General features: G+C 53.2%; 1 protein-coding gene across 2 annotated transcripts; it reads left to right on the top strand.

The window, feature by feature from the left end:
• Positions 1-578: 578 nt before the first annotated feature.
• LOC116939076 (protein yippee-like 1) lies at positions 579-26,411 on the top strand. 2 transcript variants are annotated; one of them, XM_076061620.1, is made up of 4 exons: positions 579-1,319; positions 19,628-19,671; positions 19,860-19,969; positions 23,909-24,017. In XM_076061620.1, exons 1-4 carry the CDS (start codon positions 1,203-1,205, stop codon positions 23,911-23,913), a joined length of 276 nt encoding a protein of 91 aa, XP_075917735.1. In that variant the 5' UTR covers positions 579-1,202; the 3' UTR covers positions 23,914-24,017. The 2 variants fall into 2 exon arrangements, with proteins under 2 accessions (XP_075917735.1, XP_032802878.1); XM_032946987.2 differs by lacking the exon at positions 19,860-19,969 and adding an exon at positions 26,201-26,411 and having other exon boundaries at positions 1,038-1,319.

The raw sequence follows: 26,411 nt of genomic DNA, 5'->3' as shown, positions 1-26,411 counted from the left end.
TGGTTTGCTCCCAACCCAATAACCCAGTTTACGTGCAGCTCCGTGCCTCTATGTGAGATTGTTTCTCTCCGTGTGAGCCATGGCTGGTACCAATAACTCGCTACACTGGAGAAGTCGGTCTAATCACTGGTTACATGACCCCAGATGTTAACCCAGGATCTCAGCCACACTGACTCAGTGCTCTGCCCACTGATCCACCCAGCTACATCTATTACCTGGCTTCTCCCCCTCATCCCCCTCCCCACTCCTCCTCCGGTGTGACGGTGCCGCCTCTCGCTACGTTGGACCTCGGACTTCATGAAGGCCTTGCAGGCGACGGGAAACCCTTGTGTCCTCCCCGTCGCCCCTTCACCTTGGAGCTGCCATGCCACCTTCACCACGTGGCTTCTCTGTAACCGCATTCATCATAAATCATTTGGCACTCCGCACCTCCCAGGCGGTGCCTCCTCCGTCGCTGCGCGTGACCTTGCGCTTTGCGCCCGCTCGCCCGCCCGCTGGCTCCGCGGGAACGAAGCCCCGGTGCCCGAGCGTGTCGCGCCTCGTTTAACCCTCGCGCCGCTGCGCCCACCGCGTGCAGACACCGCTTTGTGGGGGCCGGCGCGAGGGGCTCGCCGAGGCCGCCCCGCCCCGGCGTAAAGACGGCGTGGGCCTCCCTGCTGCAGTGCCTGCCCTGCCCGGCCTTCCCGTGCCCGCCGCCGCCGCCGCCGCCGCCGCCGCCCCAACAGCAGCAGCAGCAGCAGCAGCAGCGGCAGCCGGGGCACAACAACGCCTTCCCGTTTTGCTGCTGCGGCGGCCGCGACGCCTGCGCCTCTTCCTCCTCCGCCGCCGCCGCCGCCGCCGCCGCCGCCTCCTCGTGCTTCTTCTGCTGCTGCTGCTGCCTCCCTCTGCCCGGCTGCTGCTGCTGCCGTCCCCCCGGCGGCCAGGGCGGCGGCCAGGGCGGCGGCCAGGGCGGCGGCCAGGGCGGCGGCCAGGGCGGCCAGGGCGGCGGCGGTGGCCCCGGCGGCCGGGGCGGCGGTGGCGCCGCCGGCGGCTGCTGGCCCCTGCCCGCGTGGTCCTGCCCGGCGGCGTGCCCGTGCCTGCGCCGCTTCACGGCGTGCGTGTCCCCGCGGCCGCACCCGCCGGCGGCAAACGCGGGCCTCGGCGACAGCGACGAGGGGCGGCGCCGGCAGCAGGCGCAGCAGCAGGCGGCGCCCTCCCTCAGCATGGTGAAGCTCACAAAGTCCAAGACCTTCCAGGCGTACCTGCCCAACTGCCACCGCAAGTACAGCTGCGTGCACTGCCGCGCGCACCTGGCCAACCACGACGAGCTCATCTCCAAGGTGCGTCGCCGCTCGCCTGCGCTCGGTTCCTTCCTCAGCCATCTTGTCGCCTCCCTAACTCCCTCGCCACGCTCTCTCCTTTCCTCTGCTCTGGTTGTGCCGCAGCTGTTGCTTAGCTTTGGTCCACGTTTGTTTTGTCTCTGTGTGCATTTTCCACTGCTGCTTCCATCGTCTGGAACTCCCTGCTTCCCCCCTGTTCAAGTTCAGGCTCAAGGCCTTCCTTTTACCTCCGCCTACGACTGACTGCCTTCTTGTCTGTAGATTAAATATGCACACAGCCTTTGTATAATGTCTAGTGACACGTCGCGCTGAGACGGGATATAAATTCACATTGTATTCATGGTCATGACTGGACACGTCACAATTCACCCCTGCATCCCAATTCATCGGCGAGGCAACCAGTCGGCAAGCAGCGTTGGGTGAGGGGAGAGATCTTTGTAGGCCAGCTGCTGATCACAGTGCTATGCTGCCAGGACGTTACTGCAGGCCCTCGGTTAATCCAGGGATCGAGAACCTATGACCTTTGGCCCACGACTTCATTTCACACGGCCCGCGTCCACATGAGGCCTGCCACTTTGAAATGGGCATCAAATTATATTATCACTGCAAGCATTTCAGCTGCACTAATCGGTTACTAGAGGGGGAATTATATTGCAACTGGCAACAATGCTGCGTTTGCAATTTTAGCACATTCATTCACCTCTGAAGATGTGCCGTCATAATTGTTTGCATTATTATAGGATCGGCCTGTCTATTAATTTGTGGCCCTCTGCCTGAGGTGTTTGTGAATTCTATTCGGCTCCCGGCAAGACGACGGTTCCCCACCCTGGGTGTAATCGGTCGAGTGCAGGCCAGGCCGCCCCCACTGCCCCCTATGGATGGGCAGTATCATCCTCTTGTTGATGCAGCTGTTGAGATTTTTTTTTGATTGAGTACTAATACCCCGCTCAGGACGACGAGTTTACGTGCCGCTCTTCCCTCTTCTGGTATCGTGAGATATTATTTTTCGCATCGGCAGGACCCTCCTAAAAAGAGAGTCGTGGGACTCGATGAGGCTTTCCCGGTAAAACAAACGTGCTAATAGTAGTAGTAGTAATAATAATAACAATGTCCCGGATTTTTTTGTAGCTCATAGGTGGCAACCCCAGCGTTGGCGCCCTGCCAGGGATGTAATCCGAGTGCCCTTTGTCAAGGGCGGCGTTGCGTGCAGTGCACTTCGAGTAGCTGTCGGCGAGAGGCAGAGTAACCGCTCCTGCGGGCCGCGTCTCACAGCCTATGAGTGCGAGGAGGAAACGTCAGAGTGGGGAACATCGTTTGAAGCGGTGTCGTGGGGTTCGCGCACGGGCGTTTATGCTCAAGGCGTTATCCGTTGCCGCTGCCGCCGGCTGGCAGTCAGGCGACCCGCGTCTTTGCGTGACGAAGACGATGGTTGTAGGGCCGGACCAGGGGTCACTTGAAGTATGCTCAGAGGGAGCTCTGTGGTATCCGCTTCCGCGGGCGCCTTGTGCGACACGAAGGGTTGCGTGCTGCTCTGGCGATGGGGATAAAATTGGGGGAAATTGTTCTGGGGAAGGATGATATTTTTTTTTTATCTGGTCTAAAGATTCTTCAAAATAGTAAAACATATTTTACGGGCCTTAGCCAATCCACTGTTTAGATGGAGGCCACCCCACGCCATTGTTGTGCCATACTTCACCACTCTGGACAATGCGGGTGGGTGAAGGGTGGAGCCCAGTATGAGCTCAGATATAACTCGACACTCCGGGTCAGATCAAAATATTAATCTTTATTTATACTGGAGAAATCCGATGAGCTGTGAAGCTCTTTTTTTCAAAGATGTCCAGTAGGAGCGGGTCAGAAAGTTACAACAACAAGCAATACAAATACACGATAGGAGTGCAAAAGTATAGGAAAGGAAGCAAATTAGTAAAACTGTAAGTTAAAATTGCATAAGTACACCGATTCCAAAGCTTGGGCAATGCAGCAAAACAACAGCAAAAACAGTCCCAGACCACACCAAGACAACACACAGTCCATAAAAGAAATTGCACATAATTGAATCAGTAAAAAATTGGTAAGTATGAAAGTTACAAATTGTATTTGCAAGTGGAGCCGTATCCACCACCAATCTTCTGCTTCGTGGTATTTTTAAAGGCATATTTACGATGTTAAAAGAGGAAACAAGGTTGTTCCAAAGCGTTGGTGCTGCAACGGAAAAACGCCTTGTCACTCTATTCCCATTCGCCCCTTGGCTGACACTAAATGTCACGAATGTCAGCCAAGGGGCAGGAATCGCACTCAGGTCATCGGTTCATAGCGGTGTGCATGAACCACTCGACACATACACCACCGACTCCGTGCCACGGAAATATTCAGAAGTAATGTTTGCACACGAACGGGGTGGTGGGGGGGGCTCTCCCAGAATCCAGCGAGATACGGCTGTTCCGCTCGGCAGAGGAAATCTTCCAGTTAGTGCTTAAACAGTATGAATAATTCATCTTGCGTTGTAAGCGCGCCCAACTGGAGCCATGTGACCGTGAGCTCCTTCCAAAGGCACCGGTTCTAGCTCGTAAATCGGACATGGCCCCGCGCTCGCCTTGTCACTTCAAGCGCATTTATACCTGCGGTGGCGAGATATTAACTCCCTCACCTGCTATGCAGGAGGTCGTGGGTTCGATCCCGACCCTGACGCCTGCTATATATTTGGAGTTTGCATGTTCTCTCTCTCTCTCTCATCATAATGGTGGCTAGGAGATGTTAACTCCCTCGCCTGCTATGCAGGAGGTCGTGGGTTCGATCCCGACCCTGACGCCTGCTATATATTTGGAGTTTGCGTGTTCTCCCCGTGGTTGCGTGGATTTTTCTCCGGGCCCTCTGGTTTTTCCCTCCACATGTATAAACGTGCATTTCGAGTATTTGGCTGCTAGAAATTTACACGTGATAAGCCACTTAGTCGAGCTATCATTTGTGGCCAGGTCACTACTGAAAAAGAGCTATGTAGCTGAGTGGGCCTTATCTGGTAAAATAAATAAAATTACCGCCCTTTTGTCAATCCACTTCTGGGTGACGGCTTCCCCATGCCCGTACGTGTCATGGGATGGTTTCTTTGAACGTACTTCATACTGGTCGATGCGGGTGGGCGAATGTGAAACGCGAGCTTGGTCGTGGGACCACGGAAGTACGCTGCTGCCCAGGGCGTAGCCGCACGGCAGTGCCGCGTGATCTGACGCGCTCCTGTGCCCCGGATGTCTCTGCATTTATAATCGGCCTCGCTGGAAGGATCGCCTTAACAAAGTGGGTCAGGTTCACTTGGATTGGCATCGATGAGCCCGGGCTAGTGAGCCGCATTAAAATCCTGCCAGCGATCGTGAATGGATCTTCCTTGCACCCATACGGGTTGGAGCTTGGAGAGGGGGGGGGGGGGTGGAGGTCAAGGTTAGCCAGGTGTGTGGCTGGGATAGCGGGCGGGGCAGGCGGGCGGGCGGGCGGGTGAGGCGAGCGGGCAGGCAGGCCGGCGACAGCGTTCAATCCCCGTGGGTTTACGCCGCCAATCGCAGTGGCGCTGCCGTGGACGTCGCTGATCCGCGCGGATCCAGCGTTGAAGTGTGGCGGCGGCGGCGGCGGCAGCTGTCGGTGAGCGACCCTCATGGCCTCTCTCGGTGGGGGGGGATTGCGAGGGGCCCGATTCTGAATCCTCATTGCCGAGGTCCAAACGATGGAAGCTGTCGAATGGATCCGGTTGTGATTTTTTTTTGTTTAATTCGAATCGAAAACAGAAATCATCCAGAATGCGCCAGCCTTGTCAGATTTCAAAGCTAAGACGGGTCGAGCCTGGTTCGTGCTTGAATGGTAGACCGCCTGGGAATACCAAGTGTTGTATGTACGTATTTTGAACTTCTTTCGCACCGTACGTAGTAGCCAACCGTGTTTATCGGAGGCGTGGACAGTGAGGTGGCTCGCAGATGGCAGTACAGTACTGTATTGGAATATATCAGTGTGGAGCTCTAAGCGTTATCCCGTGGGTTTTCTCTGGTTGCTCCAGTTTCTTCTCACAAGCTAAACACGTGAAATTAATTGGCCAAACATCCCAGTGCAGGCTTTTCCTGAATGTGTGTTTTGAGACTCATCGCTGATTTCATAAAAGGCATTTCTATTATTGCTTTTATTATAGTCATAATCCTAAATAATTCTTCATACAAATTCTCACAATGCTATGGTCCTGCATAATAAATGCACTAAATCCAAAGGATTAAAAAGGATTAGATGGATTCCTCTCACTGACATTGACGTGGTGAAAGCCAATTATCAACACGGATGCTGGGTTTCGGAGGGGGCTCGTCATCATTCGTCGATTGGCTAAACTTAGATTGTTCCCGGAATCCGTCGGCCGGGGGGGGGGGGGGGCTATATAAAGGTCGAGTTTGCATCTTTGCCCTCCGTGCCTGTTTAGAATTAAGTTGCCATCCGAATGAATCCACCCTGGGGCGTACGCGGCGCACGTATGAACTCAGCTTAGTTTCCAATTTCAGTCTCGGCCAAGCCGCAGTTTGCGTGTCGATCTCGCGAATGCTCTCGGGCCGCGGACTGCAGTGAAAAACCAAAAACATGCGCGACGTAGAAGCTCGCTCGAGGCCGACGTCCCACGGACTCAGATCGGGAGCTGAAGCGCCAGAGTCTCTGAAACGCGCCGACGAGTTGAACCGTGCGTGCATGCGTGCGCGCGTGCACGCACACTCGTGTACGCTTTGCAATGTGTGGACCAAACAATAATTTTTGCGGAATAATTTCATGGGAACTGGGGGGCAAGATGGACACCGAATGCGCCCTTTAATAAAACATTTATCTCGTGACAATCTTCCACACTCTCTAGTGTGCATGCCGAATCACCTGACTCAGCAGAGCCAATCACGGGAGCAGGCCCCGTCACAGTGTGACATTGGCACCACGTGAATTATCGTAAATAAAGAGCGATGATGCATCATCAGTTTTTTTTTTTAAAGAATGGCTGAGCAGATGATATATATGTATATCTCTGCGGGAGAGTGGGCACCTGGGTCTGGTGATGGAGGACGTTTTTTTTAAGCTGTGCCCTTGAGTTTGGAGGAAGCCGTTCAATGGCGTCTGGGGTCATCGGGTGAATTCCGTGTTTGTACCTCTTGAGGAAACGCGAGTGGGGCGATGGTCGTCGCAATGTGATTGGTGGATCGCAGCTTCATCGCAGTCACTCCTTCATTCCCCACTTGAGGAGGAAGTTGTCGCACCGGCCGTGCAGTGCTTAACAGGGTCAACTTTTGTGATGAACTGGGGTAGTCGCTCTCTGAACCACTCGCCGCATTACAACACTGTCGATTATTACATTAGCTATGCATGCAATTAATTGTACATGTATGTATTCATAGTGCTCAAAATTTTTTTTCCCGCGTTGGGTCATTAAACGGAGAAAAAAATTCTTCCACGTCCACGGGCTATTTTGACGGTAAGGGAATTACAACGCGTGGGTTGGATTGTTGGATCACTGGACCACGAGAGATGGCTGATGGCTCGGTGAGGACTTCGTCCAGCAGTGTATCAATCATGTCCGATGATGATCAGGATGACGGTTATTTGGGCTTCTGTCGAGTGTCAATGTTCTTTACGCAGCAGTTTGGTGCTATGCGGAAGAGAACCGGTTCCATACTGAACCTGCATTGCACTTGCGAGATGTTAAAAACCTCGCCTGGTTTACAGGAGGCCGTGGGTTCGATCCCGATCCTAACGCCTGCAAATTTGGAATTTGCATGTTCTCCTTGTGGTCGTGTGGATTTTTCTCCGGGTCCTCTGCTTTTTTCCTCCACGTGATAAGCCACTTCGTTGGGCTATCATTTGTGGCCAGGTTGCTTCTGAAAAAGAGCTATATAGCTAAGTGGGACTTACCTGGGAAAATTACAAAAAAGTTTAGTGCAATTCTATTACTGTCCTGTTAAGTTACCCCTCTATATGTACAGTGAGGGAAAAAGTATTTGATCCCCTGCTGATTTTGTACGTTTGCCCACTGACAAAGAAATGGTCAGTCTATAATTTTAATGATAGGTTTATTTGAACAGTGAGAGACAAAATAACAACAAAAATCCAGTAAAACGCATGTCAAAAATGTTATAAATTGATTTGCATTTTAATGAGGGAAATAAGTATTTGACCACCTCTCAATCAGAAAGATTTCTGGCTCCCAGGTGTCTTTTATACAGGTAACGAGCTGAGATTAGGAGCACACTCTTAAAGGGAGTGCTCCTAATCTCAGCTTGTTACCTGTATAAAAGACACCTGTCCACAGAAGCAATCAATCAATCAGATTCCAAACTCTCCACCATGGCCAAGACCAAAGAGCTCTCCAAGGATGTCATGGACAAGATTGTAGACCTACACAAGGCTGGAATGAGCTACAAGACCATTGCCAAGCAGCTTGGTGAGAAGGTGACAACAGTTGGTGCGATTATTCGCAAATGGAAGAAACACAAAATAACTGTCAGTCTCCCTCGGCCTGGGGCTCCATGCAAGATCTCACCTCGTGGAGTTGCAATGATCATGAGAACGGTGAGGAATCAGCCCAGTACTACACGGGAGGATCTTGTCAATGATCTCAAGGCAGCTGGGACCATAGTCACCAAAAAACCATGGGTAACACAATACGCCGTGAAAAACTGAAATCCTGCAGCGCCCGCAAGGTCCCCCTGCTCAAGAAAGCACATATACACGCCCGTCTGAAGTTTGCCAATGAACATCTGAATGATTCAGAGGACAACTGGGTGAAAGTGTTGTGGTCAGATGAGACCAAAATGGAGCTCTTTGGCATCAACTCAACTCGCCGTGTTTGGAGGAGGAGGAATGCTGCCTATGACCCCAAGAACACCATCCCCACCATCAAACATGGAGGTGGAAACATTATGCTTTGGGGGTGTTTTTCTGCTAAGGGGACAGGACAACTTCACCGCATCAAAGGGACGATGGACGGGGCCATGTACCGTCAAATCTTGGGTGAGAACCTTCTTCCCTCAGCCAGGGCATTGAAAATGGGTCGTGGATCGGTATTCCAGCATGACAATGACCCAAAACACATGGCCAAGGCAACAAAGGAGTGGCTCAAGAAGAAGCACATTAAGGTCCTGGAGTGGCCTAGCCAGTCTCCAGACCTTAATCCCATAGAAAATCTGTGGAGGGAGCTGAAGGTTCGAGTTGCCAAACGTCAGCCTCGAAACCTTAATGACTTGGAGAAGATCTGCAAAGAGGAGTGGGACAAAATCCCTCCTGAGATGTGTGCAAACCTGGTGGCCAACTACAAGAAACGTCTGACCTCTGTGATTGCCAACAAGGGTTTTGCCACCAAGTACTAAGTCATGTTTTGCAGAGGGGTCAAATACTTATTTCCCTCATTAAAATGCAAATCAATTTATAACATTTTTGACATGCGTTTTTCTGGATTTTGTTGTTGTTATTCTGTCTCTCACTGTTGAAATAAACCTACCATTAAAATTATAGACTGATCATTTCTTTGTCAGTGGGCAAACGTACAAAATCAGCAGGGGATCAAATACTTTTTTCCCTCACTGTATGTCTGTTAAACGTGTTGTGTGTGGGGGTGTGTGTGTACGCAAGCTTCTGTTCATCGAGAAATTGCCAAAATATATATCGAATAATCATCATCGTCATCATTCATTGTCCATCTGATGCTGCATGAAAACCTTCTCTACCATTGTCGCCATCCTTCACGGTCAGGCGATGCCGTAATACATCTCGTTGCGGCACATGGAACTGGTGGTGAAAATGTGGTCTCATTGGAAGCATAATGATCGTGAGTGGACCAAAGTTCAAGAGGTCAAAAGAGCCAATGCCGTTTATGTCATCATCATCCCAACAACATCACTCAGTTGACCTTTGGTCTTTGGGGGAATACAAATGTTCGCATGAGAAAGCTTGGCAATAACCAACTTGAAACATGACAATGTAATTGGATCTGCCCCGTTGTGCATCACAGTCTAACTTTCTGTTGCATTATCATGCCCTGTGGGTGAAGTGTAGGAAATATTACGCCTTTTTTTTAGGATGCATTACCCCGTCGTCGTATATTCCAGTTGTGATGTTGTCATAGCGTAATGGAAACAAAAAAATCGGAACTCTCGTAGCAAGCAGTGTACCGCCCCGCCTTGGAGAGGCCCCAGAAGATGATCCCATGGAACTACTTGTGGCAGAATCACACACTAGGGACACAACTGGTGTACGCTCGAGAACCCAGTTTAATCACAACTCAGTCGATGTTAGTCTATGCGTAAATCTAGATTGAAAACTCATTTCTTTAGAACCGCTTTTTTGCGTTTAATTGGTTGTCCTTCCCCCGCACCTCCGATTAGCACAGTTATCTACGTACGGTGGGAAATAAGTTCAACATCGGTACAGTCTATGAGTCTCTATGCCAGTCATTGGTAACGAGGCTGAAACCGTCAACTCGCTACGCTTGAGAACCCGATTTAAAAGCACAGGCAGCTGTAATCTCCATTAGAACCCAGGATCTCAGCAGGGCCAGGGCGGTGCGCTCGCACCAAAGCCGGCCGATCACATCACGAAAATATGATTGGCAGCTGAGGTCAACACACCCTCATAAATGCTACGCCACGCTCATGGCTGACTTTGTCCCATTCCTGGAGCGTGCTCCTTAAGCTCACTCCAGCTGATCGACCTTGCAGCTCGTTTCCACTGTTTGCACGCAATCCGAGAGACATCCGTGGGAGAGACACGGAAGGTTTTAAAACCCATCCAGTGCCTTGCCCGGTTCCCGTGGGGTCAGCAGTGGAGATGTCAGATGGGGGTTTTATTATTTTTTTTACTTCCCCGTGACCAAACAAAAAAACAATGTGAAGAGAAGTGAACCCATGTTCAGAGATGATCATCTGACCCCCAGAGTGAAACTCAGCAGATACGCCAAAAAGGAGAGCATCGTTGTGAATTTTCAATTTATTTTTTGTCGTAATCTGTTGGCAGAGTGCCACCACCACCACCACCTACTGTGCGCTGATGCGGCCCAGATCCAGTATTGAGGCGATGGGGGGGGGCTCATTGTAGGGGAAGCGCCGCGTCTATCAACAACAACAACAGCAACAACAACAGCAACAACTGCCGCCGTTCACAACTAAGTAGCGGCGACGTCACCATGGCGCTCGTACCAGGCCAGTGGCACTTGGAGGCCACGTGAAATGTCGAAGGGTCGTTGGAAGGAGGTCACGGAATAGACCCAGGTGCCATGGGTTGACTGGCTGAGATGACTGCCAGATGCACCAACTGTTCTCCACACCGCGCCAGCCCTTTAGCCACCCGGCGCTCCGCTCGTTGTTGTGAGCATCGCTCCTCTGCCCTCCGTTGTTGCTGGAGGGCGACGGCCTTCCCAACTCCCCAGCAGCGTCCTTCACGCGCCTCCTCCACATGTGTGTCAGCGCACACCACCTCCTCCGCCCCCACCTCTCTCAAACCCACTCTTAGCGGGCAGCCTGAATGATGTGAACCAACATCGCTCCCAAGAATATAGCAGGTGGTGGTGATGGTGGTGGTGCTAAGGGTGGGGCAGAAAGCCTCCTTGGGCATAACTCGGCCCTCCTCGGTCTCCACCTTCACCACGCGCCACCGCCACTGCCCACGACAGCGCAATGGCAGCGGTGGTGCTGTGGGAAGGGGGGGGGGTGCTGAGTGGGGGGGGCGTTGCGATGAGTGCTTGTTATTGTGGCTCGAGACATCCGCACTGCAGCACGCTGACGTCAGCCGGGATATTTTTACCGTTGCGGTGTGTGGGCGTGATAGCCCCAGCCTCTGTGTGTGTGTGAACCCCTCTGTGTGTGTGTGAGCCCCTCTGTGTGTGTGTGAGCCCCTCTGTGTGTGTGTGTGAGCCCCTCTGTGTGTGAGCCCCTCTGTGTGTGTGTGAGCCCCTCTGTGTGTGTGTGAGCCCCTCTGTGTGTGTGTGAGCCCCTCTGTGTGTGTGTGAGCCCGTCTGTGTGTGTGTGAGCCCCTCTGTGTGTGTGTGAGCCCCTCTGTGTGTGTGTGAGCCCCTCTGTGTGTGTGTGAGCCCCTCTGTGTGTGTGAGCCCCTCTGTGTGTGTGTGAGCCCCTCTGTGTGTGTGAACCCCTCTGTGTGTGTGTGAGCCCCTCTGTGTGTGTGTGAGCCCCTCTGTGTGTGTGTGAGCCCCTCTGTGTGTGTGTGAGCCCCTCTGTGTGTGTGTGTGAGCCCCTCTGTGTGTGAACCCCTCTGTGTGTGTGTAAACCCCTCTGTGTGTGTGTGAGCCCCTCTGTGTGTGTGAAGATGCTCCTGCTGAAACTGGAGCGTGCCACTAAGAGATGGGGCCTTACCATCAGCCCCACCAAAACTAAGCACGTGCCTGGGTATTTTGTACCATCGGACACTCCACCCCCACAACTCCCAATCGGTGATGGGGCAGTTGTGGAGAGAGTGGAGAGTTTCCCATACCTGGGCAGTGTGCTTATGACCGGCTCCAGTTTAACAGCAGAGGTCTCACTCCGAATCAGTCTAGCGGCAATATCTTTTCATCGGTTGCGTAACGCTGTGTGGAAGCTACCTGGTCTGTCGCTCCGCACTAAGCTTCAGGTCTTCTCGGCCACGGTCATTCCCTCTCTTCTCTACGCTTGCGAAACGTGGACCCCCTTAATGGAGCATCTTCGCTGGTTGGAAACATTTAGGCTGGCCTGCCTACGATCCATCCTAGGTTTAACCAGGCTGGATTGTGTGAGGAGCTCACAAATCCTTGAAAGATCTGGGCAAGGTCCCATCGGTGAGCTCCTCCGGCAGGCAAGGCTGCGTTGGCTGAGTCATATAGCCCGCATGCCCAGCCACCGCATGCCAAAACAGCTTTTGTTCGGCCGGATCGAGGGGGCTAAATGGGCGCGGCACGGGCTAGAGAAGAGATGGAGTGATGTGGTACAGGAGGACGTGGAGCTGAGTGGACTTGCCGATGACTGGTACCAGCAGTGTCAAGATCGGCCTCTGTGGAGGAGGCTCGTGAAGGACGCTATTGGGCACTTGGAGGCAGTCGCCCTCCAACAACAACGGAGGGCGGAGGAGCGACGCTCACAACAATGAGCGGAGCGCCGGGTGGCTAAAGCACAGCAGGTGGGCACAGTAGGGGGCACAGGTAGTGCACCAGCCAGTCATCTCAGTCAGTCGACCCGTGGCACCTGGGTCTGCCCCGTGACCTCCTGCCCGCGGGCGTTCGATACTTCACGTGGCCTCAAGGTGCACATAGCCTGGCACAAGCGTCGTGGTGATGTCACCGCCACTTAGTGGCGAATGGCGGTTGTTGTTGTGTGAACCCCTCTGTGTGTGCATGAGCCTCTGTGTGTATGTGAATACCTCTGTGTGTGTGAGCCCCTCTGTGTGTGTGTGTGAGCCCCTCTGTGTGTGTGTGAGCCCATCTGTGTGTGTGTGTGAGCCCCTCTGTGTGTGTGAGCCCCTGTGTGTGTGAGAGCCTCTGTGTGCGTGAGCCCTTGTGTGTGTGTGAGCCCCTGTGTATTTATGTCAGCCCCTTGTGTGTGTGTGTGAGTCCCTGTGTGTGTGAGCTCATGTGTGTGAGTCCCTGTGTGTGTGAGCCCCTGTGTGTGTGTGTGTGAGAGCCTCTGTGTGTGAGAGCCTCTGTGTGTGTGCGAGCCTCTGCGTGCATGTGTAGTGGCCTTATTGACGTCGGAGACTGTTCACTTGAGGCAACACGCATTTATTACAGACGCTTCAATTACAGTGGCGAATCTGATACTTGAAGAGGTAACGGCCTCTTCACCCGTACTCTATAGAGGGAACGTTCCCCGAGCTCTAGCCCACGCTAGCTCCCTGGCTCCCTCTATCCTGGTCCTCTCTCAGGAAGCTATCTGACCTGGCCCAACTTCGGCGCAGGTCCCGATCACCGGCCCCACGAGCCCGGCCCTCAGAAGGACATCGGCCCTCGCGGCTCCGGTGCCGCACCCTGGCTTGCTTTGCCCGGCCCTCAGAAGGACAGCGGGCCAAAGGAGTTCCAGGGTCTGGCTAGTCGATCTTCTTTCTTCACTGGCTCTTCATCTTGCTTGAGTCGAACTGCCTCTCAGCTCCCCGGGTTCCACCTTTTATACTGTCCCTCACTGAGGGGTGGGGCTGGGAGGGATCACAGCGTCCTCCACAGCCCCCCAGGGTGGTGGCCGTAGCGGACGTGTTCATGGCCACCGCCCTACAACCGCGTGTCACCCTCCCGTAACACCTCTACATCACCCCCCCCCCCCCCCTGTACAGCCCGCAGCCGTCCCGGCTGCAACAACACTCAACAATAAAAAAAAATGCTTAACAAGAACCCGAATTGCGTGTGCCTCAATAACAAGAACAGAACAACAACAACAATAAATTACCCCAACCCACCTGTACAAATTAGACACTATGCACAATATATACAAAAAAAATCATCCCCCCCCGGTACCGGAGCCCGCGATGCAACACGACTGACCCAACGTGTAGTTCGTGAGGAGAAGAAGAACGCCCGGACAGTGAGCAACCATCCCTCATGAAAACTGGTGTGATTTAGCACGAGTCCGACTGGCTGACCCGTCGTACGGGGCAGGGAATGGTTGTCTGGGGATTGAGGCAGGCACCCCCTGAGGGCACGGTGTGGGCTGCCTGGTTCCACGTTCATTGTCCGGCTCCGGTGGTCGATGCACTTTGTCAGCCGTCAATTCCTGTGTGCCTGGAAGTGGAACAGTCAGTGGCGTGTGAGGATCAGGCGACGGTACCACATTCCCCGAGTCGACGGACACATCACATGCTCGACCCCTGGGACATCTATGGTAGGTATGCGGTGAAATGAATGGTTTCAGTCATGAGGGGTGAACATACCATAGCCGTTTCCCCCACTTAATCCGAACACATTGTGGCCGTGTGACCTGCACAACCTCAACCGGCCTTCTCCATGGCTTCAGAAGTTTAGGGGATGTTGCCAGCGGTACCTGCGGACAGTGTAGCCAGGCCTTATTGCCAGGCTTCCATTCGTGGGTGTGTGTGCGGTGTGCACGCAACCGCTCGTTCGCCACTTGCCGAGACCTTGAATGCTGTGCCGCAGCCTCCCGTGCCTCGGCCAATTTCAAAAGGTTGAAATTGACATGATCGGCCAACTTGGATTTAGGGTGGGGCACCGAAATCCCCAACTGGGCATCCACGGGCGGATCAGCATCCCTGCCGTACATCAGGAAGAAGGGGGAATACCCAGTTGCCGCGTGGGGAGCCATCCTATAGGCGGCAAGAACACCCGGGATTTGGAGGTCCCAATCCACCTGAGACTGATGGCACAGCATGGATGTGAGCGTTCTGTGGAGCCACTCCACCATCCCGTCCATCTGCGGGTGGTACGGGGAGGTATGCACTTTATTCGTACCCAACAGGTTGCACACCTCACGCAGTAGGGAGCTTGAGAAATGTTTTCCCTGATCGGTCAGCAGCCATTCCGGTGCACCTTTGTCCAGGACATAGCCCTGGACAAAGGCCTCGGCGACGGCCGCTGCCGACTGGATAGCGAGTGGTCAGGCCATGGGCCATCGAGTGAAATATTCGACGCCAACCAGCAGGTACTTATTACCCCTAGGCGTTGCCGGGAATGGCCCCAAAATGTCGAGCGCGATGAGCTCATTGACGCGGGAGACTCGAATGGATTGTAACGGTGGACAGGCCGCTTTGGCTGGCGGTTTTTGCTGGGCGCACTGCACACAGCCTTTGAGAACAATCGACACATCCTTATCCATGCCCGGCCAGAAGAAGTCAAGGCGGAGCATGGCTAGGGTCTCGTGAAACCCTAAATGCAACAGCCGCTTGTGAGCGGCCAGAATGACCCTACCTCGTAAGGCGGACGGCACGACGATTCTGTAACAGAGGGCTTTTCCGTCCCAATTCATAAGGAGACCCTCCCGCATTATCCAAAAATCGACCCCTCCCCGACCGTCCGTGGAGCCGCCAGCCTTACGACGTAGCGTGAGCAGGGACGCGTCCCCCATTTGGAGCCGACCCCAGTCAGCGAGGGTCAAATTAAGCAACGAATCCCCACCCGTTTGAGAGAGAGAGCTACCCAGAGCCGGTGCGTCAGCAGCAGTGGCCAAAACAGTGGATGGGACAACACATTTCGGTTTGCAACGTCCCAATCCAAGGAAACATGCACAATCCCCGCCGACGGGCAGTCGTGACAGGGCATCAGCGTTTGTATGGCGAACACCCTTCAGGTAAGTGGTCGTGAATTGGTAGTCCTGCAGGACTTCCAACCATCGAGACAGTTGTCCCGATGGCTGGTCAACACGGAGTATGTATTATAATGCCGCGTGGTCCGTACGGACAGTGAAGTGCCGCCCGTAGAGATATGGCCGATACTGTTGGATAAAAAACCGATAGCCAATAGTTCGTGACGGGTAACGCAATATCGCTGTTCTGCCGGCGATAAAACCCTGCTACCGTAGGCAACGATGTGTTCGACTCTTCCAATGACCTGTGAGAGCACTCCGCCAATGCCGGTGTTACTGGCATCCGTGTCAAGCAGAAAGGGTGCAGTGAAATCAGGGTAACACAGGGGCGGAGCACTCACGTGGGCGTCCCTGAGGGAGCGGAAGTCGGCCTCCTCCTCAGGACCCCAGCAAAATTGTACGCCCTTTGCCGTCAGAGCGTGGAGGGGCTTGGCTATGGTGGCAAAGTGTGCGACGAACCGCCGATAGTATGAGGCAAACTCTATGAAGCTACGGACCTCACTGACTGAAGTGGGCGTGGGCCAGGAGCTGACGCACTGAGTTTTAGCGGGATCAGTGGAGATACCTGAACGACTCACTATGTGCCCCAAATACCGCACAGATTCCCGGAGGAGGTGGCATTTCTGTGGCTTAAACTTTAATTTAGCGAACCGCATTTTCAGGAATACTGCCCGTAGACGTTTGAGGTATTCCTCGAACGTTCGGCTGAACACAATGACATCGTCCAGGTAAATTAAACAGGTATCCTATTGGATACCGGCCAAAACCAATTCCAATAAGCGTTGGAATGTCGCGGGAGCTGATTGGAATCCCATGGACAACCGATTAAACTGGAATAGGCCCACGGGTGTTCTAAAAGCGGTCTTGGGTTTTGACTCCTCGTCCAGGGGAAGTTGCCAAAATCCTGATAGCAGGTCTAACGTGGAGAAATATTGTGCCCCCGCCAAGGCGTCCAATGATTCGTCCATTCTGGGGAGTGGATATGCGTCGGACACAGAGATCTTATTCAGGCGACGAAAATCTACACAAAACCTCAGAGACCCATCGTGCTTTTTGACGACCACGATGGGGACCCCCATGATGTCTGCGGGACAGCATGTCATTAACAGCCGATTTGACATGCTCCTTCTCGGCGGGGCTTAGCCGGAAAGGATGGGGGCGGCGTCACCCGTGTCAATATGGTGACGTAGCAAGTCGGTGCAACCGATATCATATTTGTGGTTGCTAAAAACGTCAGAAAATTCAAGCAACAGGGCACGCAGTGCAGCAAGTTGCGAACCGGACAGGTCACTGGATCCAGAACAAAGTGAATCCAACCACCCCTGATCGCGGCTTAGTTCTGGATGTGGAGCGGGACCGGTATGGACATGCCCAATCACCGGCTCTCCCATTGGTGCTGACATTGCGTGAGCGAGCACGGTCCCCTGTGGGACCACAGCCGTCCGAGAACCCGCATTTAGAACCAAGACGAAGGGATCCCCGTCTGCTCGCACTATCGTCTGAGCCACCAACAACTCCAGCCCCTTCACTGCTCCGTTTGACGGACCCAAGAGGACCCCATGCGGTGCTACCCCTATGCCGAGAGGTTTTCGCAGCCGCAGGGAGACCAACATTTGTGACCCAGGCGGTACGTGTACCGTCTGGGTGACCATTGCTTGTACAGTCGCAGCGGTTGTGCGTATACCGCTGGGGGAAACCAAAAACGCAATGCGGCGGCCCGAAGAAAGTTCAATACAGCCCTGATCAATGAGGATCTTAATCGGCATTTTAGCCAAAAAATCCGTTCTCAACAAACATGGGACTGTGAGAGAGGATGAAACCAAGATTGGCCCAGATAGTGTAATATCGCCAATACAAATTCTCGCCCGGATTTGACCGACAATGCCCAAGGATCCTCCATTTGCCGCATAGCACGGAACGTTAACAGGCAGTAATGGTCGACATTGAACAGGGAGTATGTTATAAATAAGGTCGGAAATAATTGTTGCCGATGCCCCAGTGTCAACCAGTACCCGAACCTCGACCCCCTCAATAGAACCCGCAACCACAGACGATCCGGCCAACGCAGCAACCACCCCCAACTCGGACCACTAGCCTGGTCCAAGCGCTCGTCCAAACGCACCACCCCTCACTGAACTGGCGCCCGTGGCGCGTGATGTGTCATGTGCGGCGCGGTGAATCGTGTGTGGTGTGTGGGGGGGCCGAGCATGTGTGGTGCCGCGACTTGCCGGAGATTGCTGGGATGACTTGGGAGCCTGGGCGTCGTCCGGCCGAGTTTCTTGTGCGCGCTGCCGTGGAGCCCGGCACCCCGATGCAACATGGCCTCGGAGGCCACAGTTGTAGCAGGTGACGAGGGCTGACGATGGTCTCGGTTGCTCCAGCTTGCGCGCCGGATGCTGAGGCGGTCGGCCACCCGACCTCCAATCCCCCGAACGAGTCGCAGCGAAGACCTCCTCCGATGGCTGGGCGTCTTGGGGCTCGCTGCGCTCCGAGGTGGAGGTGGCGGCGATGAGAGGCCGGTTCCGCTTCAGGACCTCGTGGGCATGAATGTTTGTGGCGACTCGCAACGAGCATATATCCGCCTCATCAATGAGTACGTGGGGCGGTGTGTTATATACATCAACGTTGGGGAGACAAAGGCGGCAAGGCGTGGTGCAGTTCGCATGGGCACACCACCCCCTCGTGCGCCGTGCTGACCTTCATCGGTGCTTGTTTACAGCGCTTGCCTCAACAGCCTGTGAAAGGTCACATGGAGGGATCTTTGCCTACGTGCTCCAACTGCACTGAAACTAAACTCAACAATTATTTTTCATCAGGTAAGGCCCTCACTGAGCTTTATAGCTCAGTGGGGGCCTTACCCCAAGGAAGTGGCTCATGAAAAGTTGTCGCAGCCAAATACCCTAAACGCATGTTGCTAAATGTGGAGGGAAAAACGAGTGGACCCGGAGAAACATCCACGTGACCACGGAGAAAACATGCAAACTACAAATACACAGCAGGTGTCAGGGTCGGAATCAAACCCACGGCCTCCTGCATACCAGGCGAGGTAGTTAACATCTCCTAGCCACCGTGGTGATGATGAGAGAGAGAGAGAGACGCAACACCATATATACAACCGGCGTCAGGGTCGGAATCAAACCCACAACCTCCTGTATACCAGGCGAGGTAGTTAACATCTCCTAGCCATAGTGGTGGTGCTGCCGGCCTCTGTGGGTTGCAGCGAGTTGAATGGAAAGAAGATCCGTGTGCGATCGCTCACGTATGAAACGCAACGAGAGAAGCTCGAGAGAAATTTGAGCCGTTGCGAGGGTTTTTTCCCCCCTACAGTGTTTCGTACGTTACCGTGCATCAACGGTACTGATTATGATGATGAAGTGTGCCGCTATTTTTTTGGAGAAATGTGAGATCAATTCGCTGCATTGTCAGTTCATGTACAATTGTGTGTGTATGCGTGGAGTCTGATTTAGTTTAGAAATAATATGTACTACAGTTTGATTAGAAATCAGAATAGCATTTTCTTTTCATATTTTGGAAGGTAAAGGCCATGCTGAGATTTTGGCCACCGGCTTGGCTCTTTAGAAAAGTAAAACAAAAAAATTATTGGAAGCATAAATATCCTTACCAAATCAGACGTGGTGCTACGGCCGCTCAGGCCAAAATCAATGCGCGCTCACACAACGTATTGAGCGTGCGCTGTTGGTTTTGCATTCGCGATTGAGATGGTGTCTTTGAAATCAAACCCGTGCGATCTTGGAACTGTCCAATTGTTGATGATATTCCGGCAAACGGCGGAACGATGACAGACATATTCGCAGCGGGCCATTGTCTCCTGAAATTGTCCTGCTTCAGAGCCACATAGCAAGGGGAGTTACTGGCCGACGTGTCAGCTTGCTGTTGTTTGTGTTAAGCGGGCAGCATTCGTGATGAACTTGGCAAGTGTGTTTTGATTTGTGCTCGTGTCACTGCCAACAGGTCCCAGTCCCTTGTTGTTGTTGTTGTTGTTTTTAATAAATATCCTCTTCTCTGTCCCCCTCCCCCCCCGTGCAGTCCTTCCAAGGGAGCCAAGGAAGGGCGTATTTGTTCAACTCCGTGTAAGTTTGCCTTTATTTACATCACGGCTGTGTGTGTACGGAGGGGGAAGCCACCGCCTTGCTTGAGACTTGAGCCCACACGATCAATCGATTGGTCGGCTACAGATTGTACGACTTCCTTCTTGTGGTCAATTACTCGGTGGGCCCTTTGAAAAATGGCGGCCACCCCCACATCCCACCTTCCGAAGGTGGGAAACCCCCAAACAAGCCACGCCCAGCGTTACGGCGGCTGATGATGCCGATGACGTCACCAAGATCGTCCGTTACCTCCCGTCCAGCGACGCACTTAAGAGCAGAGGTGAGACATTTTTTTTCTCCCAATTGTGTTTTCACGATCAGTTGAGCCACCGAACCTGACGATCGGTGGGGCCATCGATGACTCCAGTAATGGGATCACAGCCCGAGGCAGTACGGGAGGCCCAACCCTGACCACCGCGGCAGGGCGGCGGCTGCCGATGTGCCATCCGATGCCCCGCGGCTCCACATTTGGCGGCGCGCTTTGGCATCAGATGCAACCCCGGTGGTGTGCCGTTAGCGCAAATGACTTATCACGGCATTGCCGACGCGTTCGCCTCGCCCGGTCCGCCCGCCCGGTACAGGGCATCGATGCCGCTTGAGCGTGGATGGAGCCGATTCCTCCACCCCAGACGATTTTGGTGGATTCCCTCGATTTTGTGGTTTACGATTCGATTCTGAAAAATGTGTCCATTTTGGTGCCCACGGTGGTTCCAGTTTTTCAGTTTTCATTTATTTTGGTATAGCCCCTGTGAGCCATTCGGCTCTTGAATCGGGTGCAACCGCAACAAACAAACAAACATGAACAAGATGGTGCATGTGGCCCTCCCTCTGTGCCCTAACGATGTTGATCATGATGAGGATAATGAGGATGATGATGGGGGCGCGTTGAACACAGAGTAGTGTGAATGTATGAAACACATAGTGTTCTGAACATATCGTCTTTAGCCGTGATCTAGCCACTGCAGAATGAAGGCCTCCCAGCACCAATGCCATCTCGCTCCTGCATGGCCCCATCTTCGCAGTGGTCTTACCCTCGGGCGTCTTCTCACCTTTGGCTGATATCTCATCACCAAGATCATCCTTCTGCAAACACTTGGCAGCACCCTCCTGAAAGAGAGTCTGCAGACTCGACGAGAGGAGGCTTTCCTGGGTAAACAAGCATAAAAATAGCAATAAATAATAATTGTGCTTGAGCCTGGTGAGTGCTTGGATGGATTGCTGCTGATAAATACCAACAGATGCAGGCATCGGCTGGGAGGTGGCCAAGGGATAAAAGCACAGCGATGGATTATTTAATAAATCTGTGCTGTTTCCCTCTCGTATGCACAGTGGGGTTCCTCTGGATGCTCGGGTTTTACTACTCGTGAAACTAAGCAAATCATTCATGAAGACTGCCAAACTTGTTTGTTGTGATACTTTTTTTGTTGTGGTCGTGCCTTTTCTTTTGATGCATTTTCTTAATTTGTTTATTCATTTTAGATTTTGCTCGGTAGTAGGCTTTTCATTTGCTTGGTATTGGCTGTATATGGAATTTGGTCCTCATATATAATTAATATACATCGTTATGGGATGCTATTAGCATGAATGATGCTATACAAAATGAAAGTGTTATTACGCCGATACAGGACCCTCCAGGAAGGGAGTCTTGAGACTCAGTGCGGCCTTCCCATGGAAAGACAAATATTCATATTCAGGACAGTAGCATTAGAATCGACTTGTTGTTGATGGACCCGCTGCATCATCCGCACGCGTCCCATGCTGCGGTAGCGCGGCGAACTCCCGCTGCCACAGTCAAAACCGCGACCTCCGCTGGAAGAGTGTGGACGTACACACTGACAGCGGCGCCGTCATCGGCACCCCCCCCACCCCCCCGTAGGGCCGAGCAGGCACGGGGAAGTCGATCAACGGAACAATGCGAGAAGCCTCCCCACCCTACTACACCCCTCTGCCCCCCCCTCCCCTCTCTCTCTCTCTCCTATTTCCTTCCCCCGGCCAACAATTTGTATCGAACGAGCGGAGCCGCGATTTGGCCGGGAGCGCGACATAACGCGGAATATCTGCGCGCGGGGTGGGGGGTGGGGGGTGGTGCTGGTCATCCACACACGCACGCACGCAGGGTGGCGCAGCAAGCGCGGCGGTGCTCGCGATGGCGCGGCCGATTGAATTGATGCCAGGCTCAGTTTTGTCTCCTGGAGGGAGCTATGTTATTCTACACGCTGTACAAGAGGAGCACCAGTTCACTCTTCCCCCCCCCCCGCCCTGCACCCGCAGATGGGATTCTGCAAAACCTTGTCTGGGTCGGTGAGCCTGGAAGTTCAGCGTCTGTTTAGGCTGAACGTGCATGTGTTTGTGTGTTGTTTATCATCATTATTATTATTATTGCGACGCTTGTCTTTGCTAAGGAAAGCCTCCGTGAGACTTGCAGTATTGACCAGGCCGGCCTACTGGATTCGAATTGTCAACGTCTGTGACGGGTGGCGAACTCGCGTCCGCTCGGCCTTGCGCGAGGTGATCCCCACCTCCTACCCCAATTGCCGAGTGGTTCGGTGGATTGTCGCGGGTTCGGGATCGCGTTTTCCGTGGAACAGTTGGCTCGTTGTCGTCTCGTGTTTCACCGACTCATCGGTCCCGTTTTGCTCATCTCGATCGCAACGCGAGACGATGGAACTGTGCACGAACCCCTAGAGCACTTAGATCCGCGTGAATTGTGAATGTACTAATTGATTTAAAGGACACTGCTGTTGTATATGGACATCGTAGAGGTGTTTTGGGCTAGATCGCAGTAAACATTTAAATGTGTCGTGAAACCCGCCACCCAAAACACCTCAATTATGGATATTGGTCACAAAAGCCTACGTGTTAAACAGTGTATGTACTCTGTGTATAGTGTGTGTGGTTAGTGTATGTGTGTGTGGTTAGTGTGTGTGTATATAGTGTGTATAGTGCGTGTGTGTGTGGTTAGTGTGTATAGTGTGTGTTTAGTGTGTGTGGATAGTGTGTGTTTATGTGTGTATAGTGTGTGTGTGGATAGTGTGTAAGTGTGTGTATAGTGTGTGTGTGTATATAGTGTGTTTGTATGTGTGTAAGTGTGTGTATAGTGTGTGTGTGTGTCTGGATAGTGTGTGTGGATAGTGTGTATGTGTGTGTGGATCGTGTGCGGTGCCGCTGAAGGACAATGGTTAGCGCGCTGCGCTACAAAACCGGCGGCACTAGTAAACTTCCCATTCGCGTCCAACACCGGTGACGATTATCTGAACCGGTCCCTGGGCCTCCCTGAGGTCGACTCAGCCTCAAATGAGTACCTGGTGCGGTGTGCAAGCATCGCCACTGGGGAGACAAAGGCGGCCAGGCGCGGTGCTGGCCACCCACCCCCTAGTGTACCATGCCAGGCTTCATAGGCGCTCGCCTAACAGCACTTGCCCCAAAAGTCTGCTAAGGCTATGAGAGGCGTATTTGTCTTTGCGCGTCTGTGCACGCCCCATCATGAATTACAATCCCATTGCGCGTGGAGAAAATAAATCAGGTTCGCTGTCAGACGCTGCCCCCGTCACCCACGAAGCCTGGAGTTTTACGCGCCCTTTAATGGAACGGTCAGCGAGAACGCCGTCCGATTTACATCACCAACGCGCGCGGTGGGGGGGAGGGAAGAGATAAAACATAAGAGGTCGTCTCACAGTTGAGGTACAAACAAACAAAATACAACAACAACCACCACCACCACCACCACGCGGACCGAACTAAGATGGGACAAGACGAGGAGGTTGACCGAGAAATGCCTCCGAAAGGGCGATTTCTTTCTCCGCCGCGTTGCCGACCGATGCCAACCAAACGATCGCCAAGTCATCCGTGGCCCGCGACGAATCTGCCGCGTGGACGACTCGACTCTGCCAGGCGACAGGGATGGTGTGTTTCGGTGACGCCCGTTAGGATGTGTCTGCTGATTTGTGCCGCGCGTTGTTCGGAATCGAGGCTTTGGTTCGGCCCGGGAGGGGGAATCGATAAAGGGGCTGCTGGTGAATATTCTGTGAGAAATTAAACGATCACCCTGGTGTGCGCTGCGTGCATTCATCGGCACCGGGCAGATAAAGTTGGCCGGAACAGTGGTCCTGGTCACGGCCCGCCCCCTCGCGCTGCTCAGCCTTCACAGGTACTCCCTAACAGCACTTGCCCCAACAGCCCTGTATGGCTATACGGGGGATCTTTGTCTTTGTCTGCGCAGAGTGAACGTGGGCTGCGGGCCGGCAGAGGAGCGGGTTCTGTTGACCGGGCTGCACGCGGTCGCCGACATCTACTGCGAAAACTGCAAAACCACCCTGGGCTGGAAATACGTACGTTGGTTTCCCTGGGTCTTAAGTCGGCGTGCCGGTTGAAGCAGTCAGTGGCACGGGTGAAAGCCGGTGGCGTGGATTAATGCAGTCGGGGTCGTGGGTTAATGCAGTCGGGGGTGTGGGTTCATGCCAAGGCCGTAGCCATGGAGTCAACATTGTGGGGGGGACCAAATCTTCCAGGGGGTCTGGGGGTCCCAACCCAGAAAAATATCTAAATTTTAAAACTCATTTCCTGCCTAAAATATTTTAAAATTCACTAATACATGGGATGGACTTTTTATTTATTTTTTACAATAATGTCTAATGGTGTATTGTATCACATTGCTCTGTTTTTACTTTTTTACCATTTCTTGTTGCATTGTATGTAATGTTTGAGATTAGGGATTAATAAAGTAATTATAGTATATATTTGGGGGGGATGTGTGCCCCCCCCCCAAAATACAGTCTATTATAATTATGGCCTTGGTTCATGCAGTCAGGGGTGTGGGTTAAAGCCGGTGGTGTGGATTAATGCATTCGGGGGCGTGGGTTAAAGCCGGTGGTGTGGGTTAATGCAGTCGGGGGCGTGGGTTAATAGAGCCGGTTGCGTGGGTTAATGCAGTCGGGGGCGTGGATTAAAGCCGGCGGTGTGGGTTCATGCAGTCTGGGGTGTGGGTTGAAGCCGATGGTGTGGCTTAACGCAATCGGGGGTGTCGGTTAATAGAGCCGGTGGTGTGGGTTCATGCAGTCTGGGGTGTGGGTTAAAGCCAGGGGCGTGGGTTAAAGCCAGGTGAGTGAGTTTAAAGCGATGCCATGGGAGAGGAAAGGGATGATGCACAGATGAATTGCTTTGGCCCAGTGCCAGATGCAGGGGAGGTTGGTGTCCTCCCAGAGAAGTGCTGCGTGCTCGTCAGCAGATCTCTTCCCGGCCTGCTGTGCCACTTTGAGCGGTGTTGACTTCTGCCTTGCTGGTACCCCAGTGCAGCGACACGGAGACGTGTATGACCCCCCCCCCCTGCTCATTGCTCTTAATTGTCTCTTGCACCCCTCAGTCAGGGCCGGATTAGTGTTATGATATGCCTCAGGTGAATAGAAGGGAAGGGCCTAAGTATTTTTTTTTTCACCTGAAGACGATGGCTTGTGTTGCTATCGAAACGTCGTGATATTTTTATTATTTTTTCTATCTACGTGGCTTTACAGAAAGACCCAAAGAATATGAATTCCTGCAGTCACAAAGCTTTAAGTCAATGTTTTTCCCCCGTAGCTTCAGCTGTGGCAAAGTCATGAATGATGTCATCGTAGTTGAAAGACAAAATAGTTCTGATGGCCACGCTACCGTCACTCAGCTGCTGTTACTTCAATATGTAAAGGAGGGCCTGCAAAATAAGGGCCTAATCCGGCCCCTATCCGCAGTGCATTTTTGTTGTTGCCATTGCTGAATGCGGTAACGCGCCCCTACATGGCCTGGGTGTCGTTGGTGTTGTGCCAAATTGTACGATTTTGATATTAGTGAGGAGTTTATTTTGTTAAACCAGGCGAGAAATGGATAGGCCAGGATCGTCTCGTATGCAAGAGTGACTCGGGTAGACGCCAAAGGGTCCGGCATTGGTACAAGTTGGGCGCTGGCGGCACTGAAAGCGATGGATCGTGTTTATATCTGAACGGGGCATTAGGAAATAAAAAATAAACAGCTGTGTGCGCTTTTGGCATCACACGACAAGGCATGCCTGGGATGCTCGAGTAACGGTGAAGGCTTGCATTCAAATTCAGATCCGATTACCTGTAGTGATCCGTTTGTTTTTGCGCTGGCATTTCACTCGCACATTTTTTTACCACCCCCCCCCCCAAAAAAAATCCTTCCACACAGGAAGAGATGCGTGTTGGAGTAGACTCCAACTCGGTTAAACAAAGAGTCGTCTGTCTCAAAATATGGGGGGGGGGGGGTTTCTCCCTCAGAATATGTATTTAAACTGGAGCAATCCGAGGAGCTATACAGCTCTTTTTCCCCCACAGATGTCCAGATTTGGGTGGGGGACGGGGAGAGGGAGGGGAGGGGGGTTCGGGTCAGGACGTCACGTCAGCCCCGCCGTTGCGTGTAGGTAAGGCCCCGATTTGGGCGTGAGCTGCAGCGACCCTCATCCCCATTAACCGCCGTGTGTCTTCATGGACGACGTGTCTGTGTGTGTGCGCGCGCGCGCGCGCAGGAGCACGCGTTCGAGAGCAGCCAGAAGTACAAGGAGGGTAAGTACATCATCGAGCTGGCGCACATGATCAAGGACAACGGCTGGGACTGAACCTCCCCCTTCACCCACCACTTCGGTCGGCAGTCACTTCAGAGCACCCCCACCACGACTGCCCCCGTGTGGAGTGGAGTGGGGGGGGGGGGTCAGGGATGGGGTCGAGGAGCGCGTGCTG

This window comes from Petromyzon marinus, chromosome 5 (genome assembly GCF_048934315.1).
Source record: "Petromyzon marinus isolate PM22_M1 ecotype Great Lakes invasive population chromosome 5, UKy_Petmar_22M1.pri1.0, whole genome shotgun sequence".
Lineage (NCBI taxonomy): Eukaryota > Metazoa > Chordata > Hyperoartia > Petromyzontiformes > Petromyzontidae > Petromyzon > Petromyzon marinus.
The sequence above is the reverse complement of the archived record's forward strand: the minus strand, read 5'-3'. Positions and strand labels throughout refer to the sequence as shown.